Source organism: Aythya ferina (assembly GCF_964211825.1).
Source record: "Aythya ferina genome assembly, chromosome: 5".
NCBI lineage: Eukaryota > Metazoa > Chordata > Aves > Anseriformes > Anatidae > Aythya > Aythya ferina.
Window position 1 is genome coordinate 52942223 of NC_140301.1, and position 19612 is coordinate 52961834.

Consider the following 19612-nt stretch of genomic DNA (forward strand, 5'->3'; position numbering starts at 1 on the left):
CCTGGCAGTGAGGGAGAAGCGAGCCACGCTCATCCCCAATCTGACACCACCAGCTCCAGAGGAGCTGTCGCGGGTTTATTTGCATTTCTGTGGGGATTGAAGAGAACCCAAAGCTACGCAATGCCAACTTTAATGAAAGACCTTTATGTTGATTTGCTGTACGCACACATGAGTCTGCCTCTCCTGATGACTAGTTATGATTACAATCCTTAAAAGCCTTTGTTTAAAGTATTGTTCTACCAAAGTATGCGTACGGCTGGCCAGTGAGTGAGAGATTTAGTCACAGATTTTCACTTGACAGTTTAGTCTTGGGTTTTGCATGATGTTTATTTTATGAGATTAGTTACTTCTTCTTTTTATTTCTGTAATTCAGTGGTGAAGGGAAGTGGTTTATATTAATAGCAACCTGATCTAGTAAAGTTACTTTTTTACCGTTTTTGTCTGAGTGTGTGTTGATAGATTACTTGGGTTCACTGTGTTTCCCCACGGCATTTGCTTGATACTTATTTTTAGGACTTCTAAACACTGGCTTGACATTTATTTTTAGGAACTCCCAAAGTTTATCTTCCAGGTGGCACGCGATATCAGAAAGCAAACCCCACTTCACTGCAGAAAGAGACGTTGTGTGAACTGAAGCGTGAAGGGAGTGGTGGAGTGGGGTTTCTCCATTAGGAGACAGCAGTGCCCCTGCCCTGCTGGACGTGGCTCTGGGCATCCGGCTGCCTCGCAGTGATGCCACTTTTCTGAATCACTACACTTCCGCTACGAAGTGCCTACTCTTTTTTTTTTTTTTGGTAATTGTTGAGATAGTGATGACTGGAGTTCCCCTTAGAATCACGTTGTTTCTTATGGTTTAGTTTGCAGAACATACCAGAAAAGTGAGGGGTTAAAATTAACTCCACCACGTAGCATCAAAATCTCAGCGCTGTAAGCTAGGCAGATGTGCCAGTTTACAGGAGAACAAATCTGCAGCCAGGACACCAGCCCTAATAGCAGATCCCCCGGACGGCAGATCTGTTATTTAAGTGTCACAGCGGACACTGAAAGGTCACAGCTCTGCATGAGCTTTCACAGGTGGTGCTGCAGGACCGAGCTGTTGTGCAATGACAGGCCCATGTGAAACATCCCCTCCGCTGCGTTATCTTTCTGCATGTTATTTATTTATTTTTCTTTCTACTTACATCTCCCATGATCTAGAGCACTGAGGGGTGACAGAAGGATGTTCCAGTTTCTCTGGTCATGCCAGGATTGCACGGACATTCCCTTGTAACTCATCTCCCAAAGTCCTGGCCTCGCATGAGATCTGAGTGCCTCATAAGCTGTGCCTTGGTTTCCATCTGAAGTGTCTGCGGTGGATGCCGGCAGTGGTTACCAGAGATGGCAATTCCCATGGGGTATGCCAGTAGAGAAAGGGGGAATTTGAAGCAAATATCTTCATTGCTAGCAGAAGGAAGAGTAGCTCTTAAATACTACTCCTTCTGGAAGCAAGTGCTGGTGTACTTGTTCGTGTTAATGCTGTAGGTACCATTATATCAATTTCCTGCTCTCTAAAATATGTATTTATCTCCCAGGCATGTCATGACTCGCTATTTAGTGTCCTTTTGAGAGCTGCTTGTGAAGGAGGTTTTGTACATGCTCGATTTTCTTGTAATTATTTAATACTAAACTATTTAGATGTCGGAATTTAACAGTGGAGAAAGGTGACGGCTAGGCACCTGCTGCAGATGCTCAGAGCAAACAACTTATCTCCCTCTGCTGATGCAGCCACGGCACCAAAGGCAAGTCTTCCACATGCAAGCTGAGCAGGAGACCAAAAACCCACAGCTCCTGTGGGAACTGGACTTTGCTTGGGGCTGGTCAGGGCAAGGGCTGCACTGCCAGGGAGGTCTCTGTACCGGCAGGCAGCCAGGAGGGAGTGCGAACCGAGGGCTCCTGACTGCTGGGCCTTTGGGTTCGTTTTTCAGGGGGTCCCAAGAAATGAGACTCAGAAAAGCGGTTGTCAGCCCGCCCCTCCATCACCCACACTGTGTTATATATGGAACCGGGACTGCTATTTATCTAAATGCCTGCTAGAAAATATTCAGACATCTGCATGTCACCATGGATCCAGACCGCCTCTCTGTAGGTGAAGTCCCTCTGGGTTGGTGCTGCCCTTTAGGGTGATCAGTGGCTAAGTGCTCCTGGTTCACTGTGAAGTTTTGCTGTGTTGCTGGGGAGGTAAATGAGTTCCTCATTGCTCCAGGACAGAGGTGGGATGAAGGATGGTGACTTAGGGTGTCCTCAGGTTTGGTTGCTGAGGGAAGTAAACTTGGAAAAGGAGGTCCCGAATGGACTCACAAACATGACTGACGTGGTGTTGGAGAAATGGGGGTCCCAATGAGAGATGGGGTCACAGGCAGAACCGGCAGTGAATCTCTGGTGGGGGGGCTGAAGAGCCACTGCACTACAGCAGGCTTTAGCTGCAGTGAGCTCAGACCTCAGGTAATGGTGTATATAAGCCCGAGTGACCTGGCAGGCTGGTGTTGAGAGGGTCTCCTGTATTTTTTGTTCCCTAAATCCAGTCACCAGACAGAAATCCCCACCCGTTCCTACAAAGATACCTGCTGAAACACTTTCCCTGCTTCCAAACCATCATTATATTTGTTGCAGTGAAATCAATTAAAGTCTGTTCATCAAATATGTCCAGCAGAGTTTGCAGCACACTTTCAATGCAGCAGGACCCTGACTTGTAGCTTGCTAATTCTGAGGTTAACAGATACTTATCGCACAGACCGCACGTCTCCATGTAGAGGATTTTTTATTTAAGTTAGCTATTTTAAAGCTAACATTGAGATATTTCTGTCAGCTTCTTAAATCAGCATCAGCATCTGTTTCTTGCATGTTAGGTCTAACCACACGGCTCTAACTTTCTGCAGTCGGACTCAGAGGACAAGTGAGAGGTGTTAAAGGGCTTGTGAGTCACTCGCATGTTTTGTGTGCTGAGGTTTTGTGAGGTAGGACAAGGCTTGGGCAAAGCAATATTAGCCATTTCTGGCACCAATAAGGATGATTAGATCAGTCCAAAATAATTTTAAATGATTAATTATTTAAAGGAGATGGAGTGGGTGGGATTTGATGGGAAACGGAAATTAAAAATAAGGTAAATGATTGCAAAAGTAGCTGTTTGCATTTCCTAAGAATACCAGAAGACAGCTTGCTTGAAAGAGAGACAACTTGAGCAGCTTGAAACGTGGTGGGTTGGTAATAGGTTCAAAGTCCCATTGCTTGATTTCTATTAGGGGAGCTTTCACACCTTATGCCAAGTGAATTTCTGCCCCAAGAAAACGGTTCTTCTATAAATATAAAGAATAGTAGGAGTCTTCTGGCCCAGCCAGCATGCTGGAGTAGAGCCCACAGAATTGGGTGTTAAACCCTGCAGTTGGTTAGTTGCCATCAGTTTATTACACTTTTTTAAGAGCATGATTCAGTGATCCTCCAGAAGTTGTCCTGTATTGCCATGGCTCTAGAAGAAGGTGTTTAAAACCCCTCTGGACAGGTAACCCCTGGGTGGGCTGGTGCTGCCAGAGTTCCCCAGGTAGTGCTGGGGCAACCTCATGCAGTGGTGGTCTCGCCCCAGATCATGGGTCAGAGGTGGGCACAGCAGCTCAGGACCACTCTGCACAAGTTGTATCCACAAGAGGATGCCTTGTAAGCAGAGATGGTCAACAAAGCAGCAGCACAGCTTGGACTCTCATGTTTTTCACAGTCTGGGACATCAGAGACAAGTGCTGGAGACCCTTCAGAGCCTCTGCTGAAGACTTGCTGTCAACCATTTGGGTTTGCTCCCATTTTACTATTCATGGTGGTTCTTTTCTGATTCAGTTCTGAACTTTTCGATTTTATATTTTGATAGCCTGCTGGCCTCGGCAAAGTGAAGACTTTTCTCCCAGACTTGGCTCCCTCACTCCCAATTTCCCCAGTTATTTCTGTCATTTTGTTGTTTCTCTTCTGTTTCTTTACTTGAAGTTAGCCAGGTTATGTCAAGAAGCTCCATTAAGGATAATTCACAAAGATGCAGATATTTTCCCCAAGTCTTATCTTATCCATACTCCTTTGTGGTTCTTTTTGTCTACGATTTCTTGTTAATCACGAATTTACTAAAATGCAGGAAGAAGGGGGCTGTCCTTTTCAAGTTCTACACAGATGGAAGAGGAGAGACATTTGTGGACAAAGTCACCTTCATTGCAATACTGGCTTGGGGTGCAGCCTCCTAGAGCTACCCCTAACTGCTCTCAAATGTCTGTGTGCCTTGAATGGTCCTTTAAAGCTGGAAGTGACTCATTTGGGGACTGCTGCCGACAATCTAATAAAGCAAAGAGGATACCGCAAATCTGCATTGCCAGTTCAAGCATGCTACACGATGCAGCTTTTACCCTTTTCACACCTAATTGCCTATGGCAGAAACCCAGATGGCTGAGTCTGCTTGCATGTTGATGTAACATAAAAAGTCAATAGAAGAATTTGTAATATTTGGACTGGTATGTGAAATTTGATGAATCATTTGCAAGACTTACCCATTTTTTGGTAACTTTAGTATATTCTTAGGAAAATCAGGCAAGTTCTGGAAGCTACAGTCGTGACTTGGTGTATAAATGCTGATACATGGCAGACACTTCTCACAGAGAAGGAATTTGACTATGTACAACAGCATGTCTAAAACCCTGTTTATTACTTGTTATGTGTAGCTGACAATGGTATCACAGAAATAACAGATTTTTTTGCTTGAGCCTTGTGATACCAATTTTGCTTGGTTTACGTTTAAAATAATGCAGTCCACAGGGTGCAATAGAAAGGTTCTCACTGACCTTTATAAGAGTTGGAATGAACGTTTTCTGGATGGTTTTCAGGGAAGCCCTTAAAGCCTCAGTGAGACAACTGTGTTTTTTTGTGGGGGAGATGAGACCTCAGGCATAAAGAGTTACACCTCCATTTAGGGTGAGACAGCAAGCTAGCAATGGGTCCCCAGAGGCATTTTAGGTTTTGAAAGATTGATGAAGTGCTTTGCAGGAAAGGATTCCCCTTGTGCTGTACTTGTTTTATGTACCTTTCTGTTATTTCACTGGAGGCCAGATAACTGGCTTAATCCTGTTGCCATTAAATGAATGATGAAAAATGTCCATTGACTGCAGGGAGAGCAGGAATTGAGCTTGATGTGTTGCTTTATGTTACAGTAACAATTAGTTGTCATGCATTAAATATTTCTCCTGGGGTCTGTATTTCCATCATGGGGTTTAGAGGGTGTTTTTGCTTCCGTTCTTAATGGCAGCAAACTCTGAAGGCAAAGTTGCTGCATGTGTTGGGATATCAATACGGTGTGACAAATAATGGCCACAGTAAGGCCCTCATGTCTGTATGCTTAGGTGCATTTTCTGTAAGTATGGATAATTTGATTAATTTATGGCGATAAAGCTGCCAAGGAGCCCTTGGCAATTGTGGGCTCCATAGTTCACATGCAGGTACCGTAAGGTCCCAGACTTGCTCTGATGAAACCAGTGGCACGCTCTTGCTTACTTTAGATCAGCCTTGTAGCAACCAGCAAGGGTTGAGGAGAAAGATCTGGTGTTATGCCAGCTGAGAGTGGCCCTCCTGGGACAGAGATTTTTGGGATTCCTGCAGCTTTAGTCTTGCGGATCTGAGTACGTTACAGACCACTGCTGTTCCCATGTTTTTACGTAATAAAAGTACACTTTGGTCTGAATGTTCTTAGCTCTGTCTTTCTGGAGATGTCTGCCAGCGTCATTGCTCCCTCTGTAAACCTTGTGAAGAGTTTTCAGGCTCTTGCCCACAACCTGGAGGAGGTCTGTGAACTGCTTGGAGGCTGTCAGAAGTGACTAATGCGACGAGCCAAATGTCAGTGGGCTTTCATTCACACTGGGGTATGCGTCTGCCTTGGGAATCTTTTTGAGAGCCACGGATCAGAAAAGATTGAAAATTGCTGCTGTTATCTACCCAGATCCCCTTAATACTTAGCATGCTCCCTTTCATTAAAATGATGACAGTGATGGGGTTGAATGGGGTTGGGTTTGCAACAGTTGGTATCATTTACAAGTGGTGTCACTTGGCGCGGTGGCAGGGCAGTAATATGGTTCAGTACCACCCGAGAGCTTCTCCTGTGTTTATCTGACTGAAACCGAGGCATTGCTGAGAGAAAATCAAGACAAAGAACTGTATGCAGGAGGGGGGGAAAGGGATCTGTGTGCAAAGTGGATTACCACTTGATACTGCATAGCTGAAAAGTGTTTAATACACCTTGGACTGAGGAGGGGAGGTCTTCGTCAATATATATAGTTCTGAAGTTAATAGGATGGCCACAAACTTACAATATTTGCAGGTTGTAAACTGTAAGAGTTTTAGTTAGGCCTCACATGCAGTTGTTGAAAAAAACTTATGTTCAAAGATCTCAAATTTTGTTTTGTGTAAGGAACTCTTATTTCCTCTGGCATAAAAATGGGTGGGATTTTCAGAGAGCAGGAATTAAAATCCTGACGGCCATTCCAAAAATGCCACCAGTGGTGGCTGTAAAGCACTACAACCTGCACTGAGTTGTCACCTCGGCAGTATGTGCCAGTGGTATTTCTTTCATGTGAAAAGTGCATTTTAGTATTGATCTCATATACATGTCACTAGTGCACAAGCAAGAGGTAAAGAAACGATGAATTTCTGTGAGGCCACAGAACAAAAAATACCCATATATTAATGCTCTGTTAATAATGGTTATCTGCTTTAACCCTGCAATGAAGAAGTCTGTGGAGTCCCCATTTTCTTTGCTGTCAGGGTGAAGGCACCTGTGTGTTTTGCACTGCATATTCTGGGATGTCTGAGTGCGTCACCGGGTCTGAGCATTAGGCGTTAGCTGGATTAACGTAACTGATTTCTTCAGTTTACCTAACGTGGCTTTTGGTTCAAGGTCTGCTTGCTTCCAGTTTTAAATGTGTAACTCAGCTTTGCATGTCATGTTTATTTTGTCAAGAAGCTGTAAAATATTAGTCAGTTTTCATGCAAATGTGAATGGCTTTGCCTGCCAATAGGTACATAAAATAAATAGAGCATTCATACTCTTGGACAGTTTTCATAAAATGTGTGCGCTACCAGTTATTCCTCAGGGCATAATATTTCTATATAGAATAGATAATCAGTTCAGCAGCATACTGGAGTTTTTTAAGTGCAAACACATACACGCAAGCTTTAATTTAATAGGCAGATTATATTCAAAGGATTAGCAGATTTATTGTAAAACATACGTTTTAAGTGGTTCTGATAATTTCTGTTGTTTTCTTTGAGGTGTTTTCAGTAGTAGACAATGAATTCACTTTTTTTTTCTCTTATTTTGTTGTGTTTTTTTTTTTTCCAGTGAACAGAGTATTTGCCAAGCTCGGGCTTCAGTTATGGTCTATGACGATACCAGTAAGAAATGGGTGCCAATCAAACCTGGACAGCAGGGGTTCAGCAGAATCAACATATACCACAACACGGCTACTAACACCTTCAGGGTAGTTGGAGTTAAACTGCAAGATCAACAAGTGAGTAACTGCACTAAGTTTCCTGTAAATGAACCTTTGGTCTCTTTAGATACCATCAGTTCTGTAGTCGGTGAAGTCTAGCAACATTTCCTGCTCCCTGCAAGATGTCTGTGAGTTCATTTACTCCATACATTCAGATTTTGTACAATTTCGTAGGGTACAGAGTGTGTCATGATCTATTACTGTTTATTTGCAAAATGAACTTTTGGTGAATGTGAGAGATTTTGTTATATTCCCCCCCTCCACCATGTTTTTGCTTGTGAAATGAATTTTATTTCATTCTGCAGGTGTTGTTCTCAGCCCCCTGTTTTTGCTCACTTTTAGTACTAGATACACAAAAGAAAAGCAGTATCACCTTGCACTGCTGTGCATGGGTGTCTCATAAAGCATGCTTGTTGCATTGCTGTGATAAGCAATTAGTTCCTCATAACATCCTCATCACATTTTGAAGTCCTAGATGCACCCTGTGACCTGATTTATGGCAGGCTAAGCCCACAGGGCCTCCCTGGGTATTAAGGGAGATACATGGGATTTAGATAAGCAGAAGTGGGATCAGAGCCTCCTCAGCCACTCCAGCCCAGTGACCGCCTTGCTCTTGGGTGCACCAGGCTGTGCATGTTATCAGAAGCAAGAAACTTTATGTCTATACCCAAAAATAACAAAATTATGCTTGTGTAGAGTAGCGGTGCTATCCTGTAGTCCTGTGGTTGTCATTTCAGAGCAGAAGTTTGAGAGTTGGGGACTTCCCCCGTGTGTAACTGTGGGGATGGTGCAGCGGCAGCAGCCCGGTCTGCCCTGGCTGCCCTCCTCCCATGCTTACCTTGTGCCATCACGCTTGTGGGAGGCTCAGAAAAAAAGTGTGCAAGTGGTTTCCTGGCGGGTTAGAGAGCAGCAGAGCCCTGTGGGAACATGTGGTGAGCACCTCAACCTGTGTAAGGTGGTCAAGGGGCTCCTGTGGCAGGGAGAGTCGGGTCCGGGAGCAGGAGCAGGGCACCACCACCACCCAGCTGCCAGAATGTTAAACAGAGCAGTCTGCACATGAAATAACGATTTTTTCTTTATTTTATTTTTTTATTTAGCACATATTTTAGCTCCTTGCAGCACACTTTTGAAACATCTGCAACATCGTTTGCCTCTGTTTTTATCCTTCTCAGTAGAGAAAAGCAATATAGTAATGGAGCTTCATTTTAAAAATAGAAGATATTTTTGAAAATGAATGAAATACAGTGGCTACTTAGTCACTTGTGAGAATCAGTACTGCTCTGGAACAGACCGTGCTAGTTATTTTGTGTAGCCAGCCAGTGAATGTAAATGGTATTCATGTGAGACAATCTAAAATGCATCTGAATAGCCAGTACAGACCAAGCAAAAGTCATAATGTCTACATATATATGTATGGAAGACTTTGTGTGTGTACCAGAGGTCTGTCTTAATCAGAATATACAATTTATAGTGTAGGTTATATTTAAAATTCAAATCTTGATCTCTATTTTAAACATGTTTTATATTAACTGTAATGCTCTATTTGCTTGCAAATGTTCCTTCTTATGAAAAGGTTGAATGCTATCTAAAAATCATCTCAATTCAGAAGGAAACAGTTATATATTTTTTTTCTAGAGTTTGAAGACAAAAAATGCTCCCTGAAGCAAACAAAAAAGTACAGGTTGCTTTAGTCACTTAAAACTGGCTAAAAGAAAATACCTTAAACATTATTACAGAAATCTGGTATCATAAAGACAGCAAATGTTCTGAAAGGCTCAGATTGAGAATTTGATATATTTTATATGAGTCTCACATGGAGCCATAAGCTTGCTAGACTTGCTAAGTATTTGCATTTAATGAGAGCAAAAGTGAATTTCAGTTAAAATAATTCTCTGTACAAGCCATTTCATGCTTGCTCTCAGGTTGTGCTAAGTCACATTAAAAATGAGGTTTTATTACAAGCTGCTGTTTTTCAAGGAAAGACATGTATTTCTGAAAAGGACCAATCTTCAGCTAATATGTGATTTCGCATATAATGAGGCTAATGAAGCTACACAAATTTCCAGGAGTTGAGAAACTAGTTTAAAATATGTAACGCAATAATACTATGTAGGAACAATTTTAAGTTTTATTGCATACTGTTTGGCAAGGCACAGACCAGAGTAATCTTCATGATTTCACCCGTGCCTGTCTTTAATGTTTCCCTTTTAATTTTTGTTGTTTTGTATTGCAAGTTCAATAATCTTTCTCTTTTATTTTCATCCCCTCCCCATCTTTTTTTTCATGCATCTCCTGTAGACTGCTTTTGTTATTTTTTTAAAGTTTCTTTTCAGTTTCCTAGCCTTTTTCTGGGGCACATGTTAGAGTTTTTGATGCTCTCTTCCCATTCTGTTTACTTTGTCTGTGTATATTTTGCTTTCTGGCTGGTGGTGTCTAAAAAGGTGACCACAGAGAGAGATGTTTTTTAGAATGGCAGAGCATCGGCATCATTCTCACCATCGGGAAGTGGTCATCAGACCACTCATTCCTCTTGTGTGTTGGGATGACGTGCTCGCCGCGTGCTTGCACGCAGCAGCACTTAGCTGCAGACCGACAGTCAACGAATTCCCCTTTCTGCTCAGATGGGCACATTTGCATAGGCTCACACTGGCATGAGCAGTAATCTTCAGAAAAACAGAAGTAGCTTTTTGAAGCTTTGGAGTAGCCGCAGAGGCCAGCACTGTTTGTTTTGAAGCTGCGGCCAGGTCTGTATTGCAATCACTTGACATCACGAGCTTTAATGTCTCTGCGCAACCTTCGTTTTCTTTTAGCATGTAGCCCAAGAGAGTCACAAGCAAACAATTTGCTGCAACTTGCAGCTTGCCAGCTGTAATTGTAACCTAGCCTCTTACAAAGGTGAAGTGTGTTAGCTTCAGTCACCGTGCAAGGCTTTCAGCAAGGTAAGAACATACAGCTGGTCCATCTCCATTGTCTAGTGGACAAGCAGGAGCTTCCCAGTGCACGGTCATGATCAGCTGAGAGTTTGAAGGGGTGATTTTACATCAAGTGATTCCAGCTCAGCATGATCTCATTGCCGAAGCGCATGTGCTGAACACATAGGTGGGGAGAAGGGTGTAAGGCAAACGTGAATCATGTCTCCTGAGGGCTTTGTGTATTGATGTGGCTAAGATGTGAATGTAAAAACAGGGCCTTGGGGAAGGTGGGACTTCTTAAACTTGGGCCTGAGCCAGATCTGAAATGGGGACAGCATTCTTGTGATATAAATTAAACCACAAAAAAAAAAAAAAAAAAAAAACAAAACAACAACAAAAACTAGTTAATTACCTCAGTAACTTACTGATGTCAGTCAGGTTTGGGCCTGCTTGCAGAAATACAGAATCTGGCCTCAGCTGTAGCAGTTTTTAGCTGCTTCATCACGATCCCTGTGTTTTAGCAAACACACGACTGCTGCCCATGGGAGGAGTTTTTGCTGGGAGGACAGCAGCAACCCAAGCTGATAATAAACTTGTGGAGCATTTCATGCTCTGGAGAAACGAGCAAATGCCTTTTTCTGACTTGATAAACAAGAGTATGGGGTGTAAGACTTGTGCAGGACCTCTGACCCTGTGGCTGTGGCCACACAACCAACACCCATCAAGACCCCCTATTACTGTGAATCCTGTCAAACATCACCATCACTGCTGCTGATAATTTGGTAGCCTACAGACTACAGTCAAAAAGAAGACTTCTCAATTTTGAGTTTCTTTATATATCCATGCCTGCCACAGAGAGTTTACACTTGAAACTGAAGCAAAGTTATGAGGGAGAGTACCAGACAGAAGTGAGGCAAACATTTTTTTTAACATTAAAGTGATGGAATATTGAAAGGCATCTTTGTATTAATATTATGAACAATTGGTCTGTGAAACTCCTTGCCATACAGTATAACTGAAATCCAGAATTAAATAAAATTCAAAACAATGCAGATAGTTTTATCAGTAACAAGACTATTTTGTTTCAGGATAGAAAGTATTAAAATGGATTTGAAAAGAAAAAAAAAAGCCATATAGTGTGCCATGTTTCAGCTTTTAAGACAAACTCTGAGTGAAGAGTTACAGGAAGAACTATTTGTTATTGACAAATCTATTACTTCTTTCTGCAAGATTTCCAATAAGTTTCCCCAATTCAGCTATGATAGACTGAAATTGAAGGTGAAGACTAGGCAAGATGAACTACTGACCTGCTTAGCATGGCAGATACTAATTTACCAACATATTGAGCTTTAGAGTAAAGTTCCCTTAAAGATACCTGTACAAAACCCCCTGTGCACCGAGCAGTGGGACCTTCTTTATTTTAATTACAGCTCCAAGGCACACACTTGCCATTGTGTGCCTTGAGGAGTCTCAACACCATCTGTAAAGGTTGACCTCTGTGCACTCATTTTTAACAATGGCAGGAGAATCTATCCTCTTTTTCCTGTTCTATAGGAACATTAATCAAAGAAGGTAAAATGAAATTCACGCTGGTTTATATTTCACTCCCCAGTTCAGTCTCCATTTTGAATTTGAAGACACGGTTTTACATGGTTCATCTAAGCATCCTGATGATTTATGAAGGTCAATGTTCAAATTCTGTCTTTATTCAACTGAAGTGATCAAACCCGCAGAATAAAGAGGGTGCTGAATTCCTGGAGTAGATGTTCTGGGAAAACAAATTTTGAAAAGTTTACCTGAATTCTCTTAAATGACTTTTGGCATAGGTGTTTACAATTTCTGTCTTTCTTTATACAACAGCACTACACCTTCTAGTGCTCTTTGGACTTCAGTAGTGTTGTCTTTGAAACAGAAGATCCTTTTAGTAGGTGAGAAAATCTGACTTTGCAGAGCCTGGAAGAAGCTGGACAATCTTTCTATAAATTTCTTCAAACGTACTGGCTGGGCATTCCCTTGGTTAAGCTGTTCAGAAGTTGTTAGAAAGCTTAAAAGTTGGTACACGTTAGAACTGTTGGGTTAGTTATTCAGGTGTGAGTCTACCTGGTGCTCCGGAGAACCCTTGCAACTTCAGGCTCTCCCATCATGGCTCAGTGGTAGGATGGGGATGGTGTCACCATGTTTTAAGAGAAAATAGTTGTTTAAGCCATTGGCAACAACAGTGAGTTCATGACTCTGCTGTGGTTGGAGGGACGAGCTTTTCCACACTGTCCTGGCTGGGGCAATTGGCTTCCTGCACAGCACGTGAGGTGTGCAGTTCCCATTTTCAGCGGACCAGCTCTCGGGAGTCTGTGTTATAAACCTAGGCTGGGAAGGTGCCGGGCAGCACTGCATCTCTGTGTGCCCTGCCCATGGTAAACAAGGCATTTTATCTAGCTGATTAAATCATACAGAAACACCCTTCTGCTGAAGCCACCTCTTCTCTGGAAATTATAGCATGTAGAGCAAGGGAGGAGCTGGGACAGGGAATGTTTAGTTGGGTTTTCCACGGCATGTCTGATTCTAGACAGAAAAGTCTCTCAACGTAAGAAGCTGGTAGTGATCAGGCACAGGGGAGGAGGGGAAAACCAGAGCCTGTGCAGTGAGACAAACATTTATCTGCTGTAGTGGAGGGCCAGTACCAATCTGTCCCCTTTCCTGACAAGTGCCGATGATTATCCCCCAAAAGATTGCAACAGCTGCTGGCACTGACTCTCGACATCTGTCTGCAATATACATGCAGCTGTATCCTGGGCAGGTGCTGTAGAAAACATGAGCAGGTAATAGATTTTGCAGAACTAGCTTGCAAGTCCCTGAGGCTGGTTTGAACTGTTACAAATCTCACCCACACATGCAGGTCTTCTGTCATCCAAGTGCATGCTGCCTTACCACACTGCCATGGAGCAGCTGCCATAAGAATGCCACTACCAATTTAATTAGCCTTTACCGAAGGCTTTTCCTTTTCCTCACTGAGAACAGAACTCTTTAATTTTCACCCTTCTCTTTCATATCACAGGTAGTGATTAATTACTCAATTGTGAAGGGACTGAAGTACAATCAAGCAACACCTACCTTTCATCAATGGCGCGATGCACGGCAAGTCTATGGCTTGAATTTTGCAAGCAAAGAAGAGGCTACCACATTCTCCAATGCAATGCTGTTTGCTCTGAATATCATGAATTCACAGGATGGAGGTAAGTTAGCAGCCACCAGGCTCTTTATTAATCTGTGACATTTTTATGACAATTCTTATCAATCACAATGCAGTTGTGTTGGATGGTATGTTGTGATAAAAAACATTATCCTAAGAAAAGGTTGGTTTCTGGCAGACCCCCTTTAGCTCAGCATTAGATATGGTATGAATTGTACATATTTTCAGGTTTTATTCTTTTTCCTCCCAATTTTTCATGGTACCTTAACTCACAGTAGGAAATCAATGGCTATTTGGAAATGCCTCAGCATGCAGGTAGCCCCACTGATTTCTGTGGATCTATCTATAAATTCTGTTATCTGTAACATGGAAGAATAAAGTGTTAAATAAATAGAAGCTAGGGTAAAATTAGCAACCTTTTTTAAGAACTTCTGAGGTAGAATACGGAGCTCATATTTCCAGTATGTCACGTCTTGGCTGCAGCTGACTGTGCTTGTGGGTAAGCTTTGAGCATCCGGTGTCTTGGTTATTTGGTAAGGTAAAATGTAAAGGCTTATGCTCTGGACATTGACTGGTGTTACTCATAACTATTGTACTGACCGTAGTTGAGGTTTGTGGTGAAGTATACTATCGTGTTAAATTGCCATTGCAACAACTTGCAAAGGCCCAGACTCAAGTCCCCTTTTCTCAATGGAAATCCTATTCTGGTATGCAATGCTGAGATTAAGTACTGCCCTCACTAACACACCTAGGACCTCTTTGAAGTTCATGGACTGTGACCAAAAAGCAGTCTTCATGTGGTGCTCTTTTTCCTACCACAGCCCTGTTTTTGTTTTGAAAACACAGCAATACAAGGTTAATGTCACTTGCTGCGGTCCATTTTTTGCAGCAGTGTTCGATGGCATGAGGCAGCAGCCCTCTGGGGAAAGCAGAGCAGTAGCTGTCCACATTATACCAGTTTCCAAGCACACAAATATCCTTAAAATGTTTATTTCAGTCTCCTGAAAACACTTAATGCACAGATACATCTTACTAGTTAGTATACTTCTAAGGATTCATATTTCTTCTTTTGATATATCCATTCATGCTATTAAGCTGACAAATGCTAAAGTCATCAAAGAGCAAATTCTGTTTTCAGAAGTAGAGAACGGAATTTGGCCTTTTTCAGTTGGCCTTCTTCAACTCTAGTTGTGCCACAGCAGGAGAACTTCAGGAGGAAATCTGGCCAACACTCCCCAGTCCTAAGCTTGTGTGTACCTGAGTAGTGCAGAGCTCTTTGGCTGTGAAAGGTCTCTCATACACGGTCAGCCCTGTTAGATCACCAGGTGAAACTCCAAAATTCTGATGCTTTGCTTCTGATCTTGAGGTTGTGATTGGCTTAATGACTATGTTGAGAGGCTTTTTGCAAAAGCTCTTATGTTCATTTATTTTTTCACCTGTCTTTTCCCCTCAGTGGGGTGGGTTTTCTTCAGGATTTTGAGGTTGGTCCAGAGAGGCTCACTGAGGAAGCGTGAGTTTCAAGATGAGAATTTATTGCCGTTATGCTAAAGTGAAAGGAACTATCTTAAAGTGGACTTGTCTAGAAATTTCAGTTGTAAGCTATTCCTAACAAAGTACAACAGGTATTTTATGAAAGAATATTTGGATACTAAAAGCCCTATTAGATTTCTGTTAAGTTTATTAATATAGAGTAAATAATTATTTGGATTTGTTTCCATTATTTTATTAATTAGAATAAAATAGTGTCAGATAGTTAGTATACCATAGTGTTTTCAATGCTTTACATACACAAGGTTCAGACTGTGCTGAAGACCTTCCATTTAAAGTTTGTACTTGTCTTATATACAGACATGAATTGGGTCACACAGATGCCAAAATTTCCTGCTTTCTTAAAAAAAAAAAAATAGAAAGGAAAGAAAAAAAGGAAAAAAAAAAAGCTTTGGTAAACAATCAGTTTTCAGCAATGCTTTTCTCTTTTACACAAAACATTTAAGGTTTCAAAGATTGTCAGCTGTCTCATTAGATACAGCTAAGGTTGTCTAAAACAGGAATTTCAATTTAAAGGAAGTTTCAGCATTATTTTAAACTCTGATTCTATGAAACAAAGTCCCCAAATATTCATTCTTTATCCACTTTTTTTTTTTTTTTTTTGAATTCCAAAATATATTTTTGCATGTTTCCCTTTAAAACTATGAAATTGCCATTAGATTATACTGAAACAGTTTGGAAGTGGTAGTTGTACCTAATGTCCTAATGTACCTAAAGTTTGCTGAAACAGACTCTTTTTCTTGGTTGTTCTCAACAATAACTTCTCAGAAGTAACTATCAGGAATTACATTTATTTAAAAAAAAAAAAAAAAAAAAAGGAAACAAAATAAAAATTCAGAATTTTATTGATTCAAAAAGGAAAGTATTTTGATTCAAAGCTTCTTTTTTCTCACTACTTCGCTCTTTAGAGCCAAAATTCAAGCTTTTGTACCCACTTGTGTGGCATATAATGCTAACTTTGTCAGCATTAAATATCTTGACACTGCACTTCTGCCCTGCTGTATTCACAGCCTCTGTTTGTCTGGGCTGCTTCCCCTCGCCCTGCTTTCCCCAGGCAGCACTGGAGGCGTGGGCGCAGTCAGCAGAGGCACAGCACAAGCTCTGGGAAGGCAATCAGTCGATGCACAACCGCGGACAGGGCAGCCTGCATCCCCCCACCTTTGTGTTCCCCGCACCACTGTGTGATGCTGGTGTTCAACAGATACCTGTTCTCCCTTAGGACTTTTCTATTATCATAATTTTCCCAGCTGTTGCAATAGTCTCAGCGTGAGAGTTGACAGCAAAAGTGTGTAATGGATCTGAGGTATGAGATGTATTTTCAGATCTGCTCTTCCAGGCTCATATTGCATATTGCTCGTATTTGTGGGCATGAATTCACACAGGCACATGTATCCATACACCTTGTCAGGCACAGCCCCTGCCATCCATTCTGCTGCCTGCATGCTGCACTGGGGTTTGATTTTCATACGCAAAACTCATTAGAAAAATGAAAGCATTTATTATATCCATGCATCCATGTGTTAGGGTTTTGCTCTTGTGCAAGACAATCTGTCTCTTGTGGAGACAGATTCCAGGTTTGAAGAGTGTATTTGTACACACAGAACTGTTCACACTCATTAATCCCTCAACTGAAACCACAGAGTTAAACAGGTGTTCGCTCATGGCACATTCATCCTGAAAACAGCCCATCGTAGCTATCTGCTAGCTCTACAGTTTGGGATTTGCTACATACACTACTTGGGACGTGCTATTGTTTATTTGTTCCATATATCCTCACTGAGACATTGCTGCGTTTAGGCACTGCTATCTTATAGCGGGGCACAGGTTCTGTCTTCCATCTCCCTTCAATTTACTGCCCACTTGTACAGACTGAAATGAATCATGGCAGACTACAGCAGAAATCTGGGGCATGTCTTCAGCAGATGTGGAGTCAGGGTACTGTAACTAGATAGACATTTGCGAAAATAACTAAGTCCTGTTCAGAAAGCAATGGTGTGGGTTTTCTGAGCAGCACATTACGCTGAATTAGAGAGTCTTAAAATGGTAGCAGTTCACGTCTGGGGGAATTGGAACTAATTTCTAGGCAGTGCTGACTTTGGCATGAATGAGTCACTTGAAATGAAGACACGGTTCTGAACTCGTGCTGAGAATCGCTGTGCTGTCCCACTTCTTTATGAGAGAGCCTCGTACACCACCATCACCCATCTCTCTGCACCGGTCGCATGAAGCACTAGCGAATGTTAAGCCAAGCGCTTCATTAAGTGCTTAAGGTTAAGTGGGCTGAATCAGATCCTAAATCCAGCTGCTGACTCACAAGCCTGTGTTAATCTGGGTTGCGTGTCGAGATCATCCCAGGGGAGAGATTCCTCCCAGGAGTATGATGGCCCACTTTTGGGAAAGTTGGGAGGAAAGCCATAGCCAGAACTTGCTGCCAAGGCTTATTTCTGCAGCGGCTGAACTCGCTGACGTTGGCCGTCCCCCACGTGTCCAAATTCCTAGTGATGTGATGGGAGCTGCATCCTCAGGATGGGGTAAAGAAAGTCCTTACAGTTCTGGAACTGAATGCAATATTCATCTCAGTCTTGTGCTTTGTAAGGATGCTAATTATTGTGTTGGGAGTAATCTAAAATGATATAAAATATGAAAGAAAAGTAATAATGAAAGTGTCCCATCCTTCCTTGAGAGGTTGACTCACTGAATCACAATTGTTTACCTGCCAGCTTGTTTATATGCCTAATTACTTTGATTTCCTTATATATCCCTTTAGTCTGTCCTCCTTTACAATAAAAATGCAGAGCTGGTTCTGTGCCAACCTGCGAAATAAGAGCAAATGATAACATTGACTTGCTCATTACCAATCTCTTGCTTATGGTTGTTTAATGGTGTCATTTAGCAAGGCCATTAGTGTGACAAATGGCTTCTTGTTAAATTGTTGGTTTGATTAGTTGTTGTTTTGTTTTTTTTTTTTTTGTTTGTTTTTCATGGGAGTCCCCTTTGTGAAGCCAGCCCTGTTTACTGGTGTGAATTACTCGATGCAAGCAGTGTCCCTGTCCTGCCTCGTCACTGGCAGCTGGATTTCACTGGGGACTGAGCAGCATCCCTTCTTGCCCTGCATTTTACATGGATCATGCTTGCAGGCTGTTTGATGTCTGCTAAGCAGACAGGGTTCATGTTCTTTGGGGCTTACATCCTCTTAGATTTAACAAATGCAATGACAGGTGACAGCACAGCACGGTTATTGGAGCAGGGCATGAGGTGAGGGTATCAGCAAGTGTCTTGAGCTTCTGTGGTTGAAAGACTAGGTACCTCTTGGAGAAGAACAGGCAGTCTTGAGATATGCAACCTACGGGTAAATTGTGTAATGAGTATTATATATTGTGGATTTTTTTTAATTTTATTTTCTTTCAATATCTATCCTGGGGAGATATTGACATGCTATATAAGAAAATCATTGGTACTCACGGACCTGACTTGACCTCTGCAGGAAGAGCATTTTGGCAGTCAGGGGGAGTCTTTCCCACTCCTTTTCTTCTGATTAGTAGATCTGCTGACTTCTCTTTTTCACCATTACAGATTATTTGCAATTTCTCCACTCCCTTTTCCATAAGTTGGATTTGATGAAGTTTTTTGGTGTTTGAGATCTTTTTCAATTCCTTCAGTTGTTCCACTCTTTCCCTAGTCCAGACGTGACTATTTCCATATTGCTGGAAGGAAGTTGCTTGTAAAGCACTTTAAACCCTCCAAAATAAGGGTAGAAACAGAAGAAAGCATTGATTCATCAAACAGCGATAAACTGGCAGCATATAGCAGAATTCCTCTCCCCTGGCTAGCTGCCTGAAGTATTTGTAGTGTTTCTGTGAGCATGGGATGCGTGTGAAGATTATGGTGCACCAGATTTCAGATGAAAGACTGTAATTTATTGGATATCATTTTGTAATGTTATATTCAGCTCATTTTTCATTAGCATTTTTCCAACTAGTCCTTTAGCTGTGTTAGTCTTCTACAGCGCAGTGGCTGGTTTATTTGATAATATCGCCCCAAGACTTCCCAGCACCACAGAGGACACAGTGTGGGAAGACAAAAGGCTGCGTCTTCATTACAGTCCTGCATACTACATAAAATAACTCATCAGTAACGGAGGGGACCCACCACAGAGTACAGTGACCATTTGCAGCCAGCTGCTTCCAAAACTTTTCTGATGTAAAGGGATCCGTGCCCCATGCAAGCCACTTCATGTAACGCACTGCAAGCTGCTTTCCCACACTACCAGGTGTGTTGGTGCAGATTATAAAACACTAAAATGGTTTATTCTGTGCACATTTTACTTCTAGGTGTGCTGAGAGCATCTACAGGCTGATGTAACCTCACATCACGTGGGCATTGCCATTATGCTGCAGGTCTTTTAACCGAATCGTCCCAGAAGT

General features: G+C 42.1%; 1 protein-coding gene across 7 annotated transcripts in view; it reads left to right on the plus strand.

Moving 5' to 3' along the window:
- The window catches only part of EVL (Enah/Vasp-like), a 140899-nt gene that overhangs the window by 66088 nt on the left and 55199 nt on the right, over positions 1-19612 (plus strand). For all 7 annotated transcript variants that reach the window (XM_084520741.1, XM_084520742.1, XM_084520745.1 and 4 more), the window contains exons 2-3: positions 7391-7559; positions 13506-13683. In XM_084520741.1, the coding sequence (XP_084376867.1) occupies positions 7391-7559; positions 13506-13683 (347 nt within the window). The remainder of the gene's footprint in view (positions 1-7390; positions 7560-13505; positions 13684-19612) is intronic.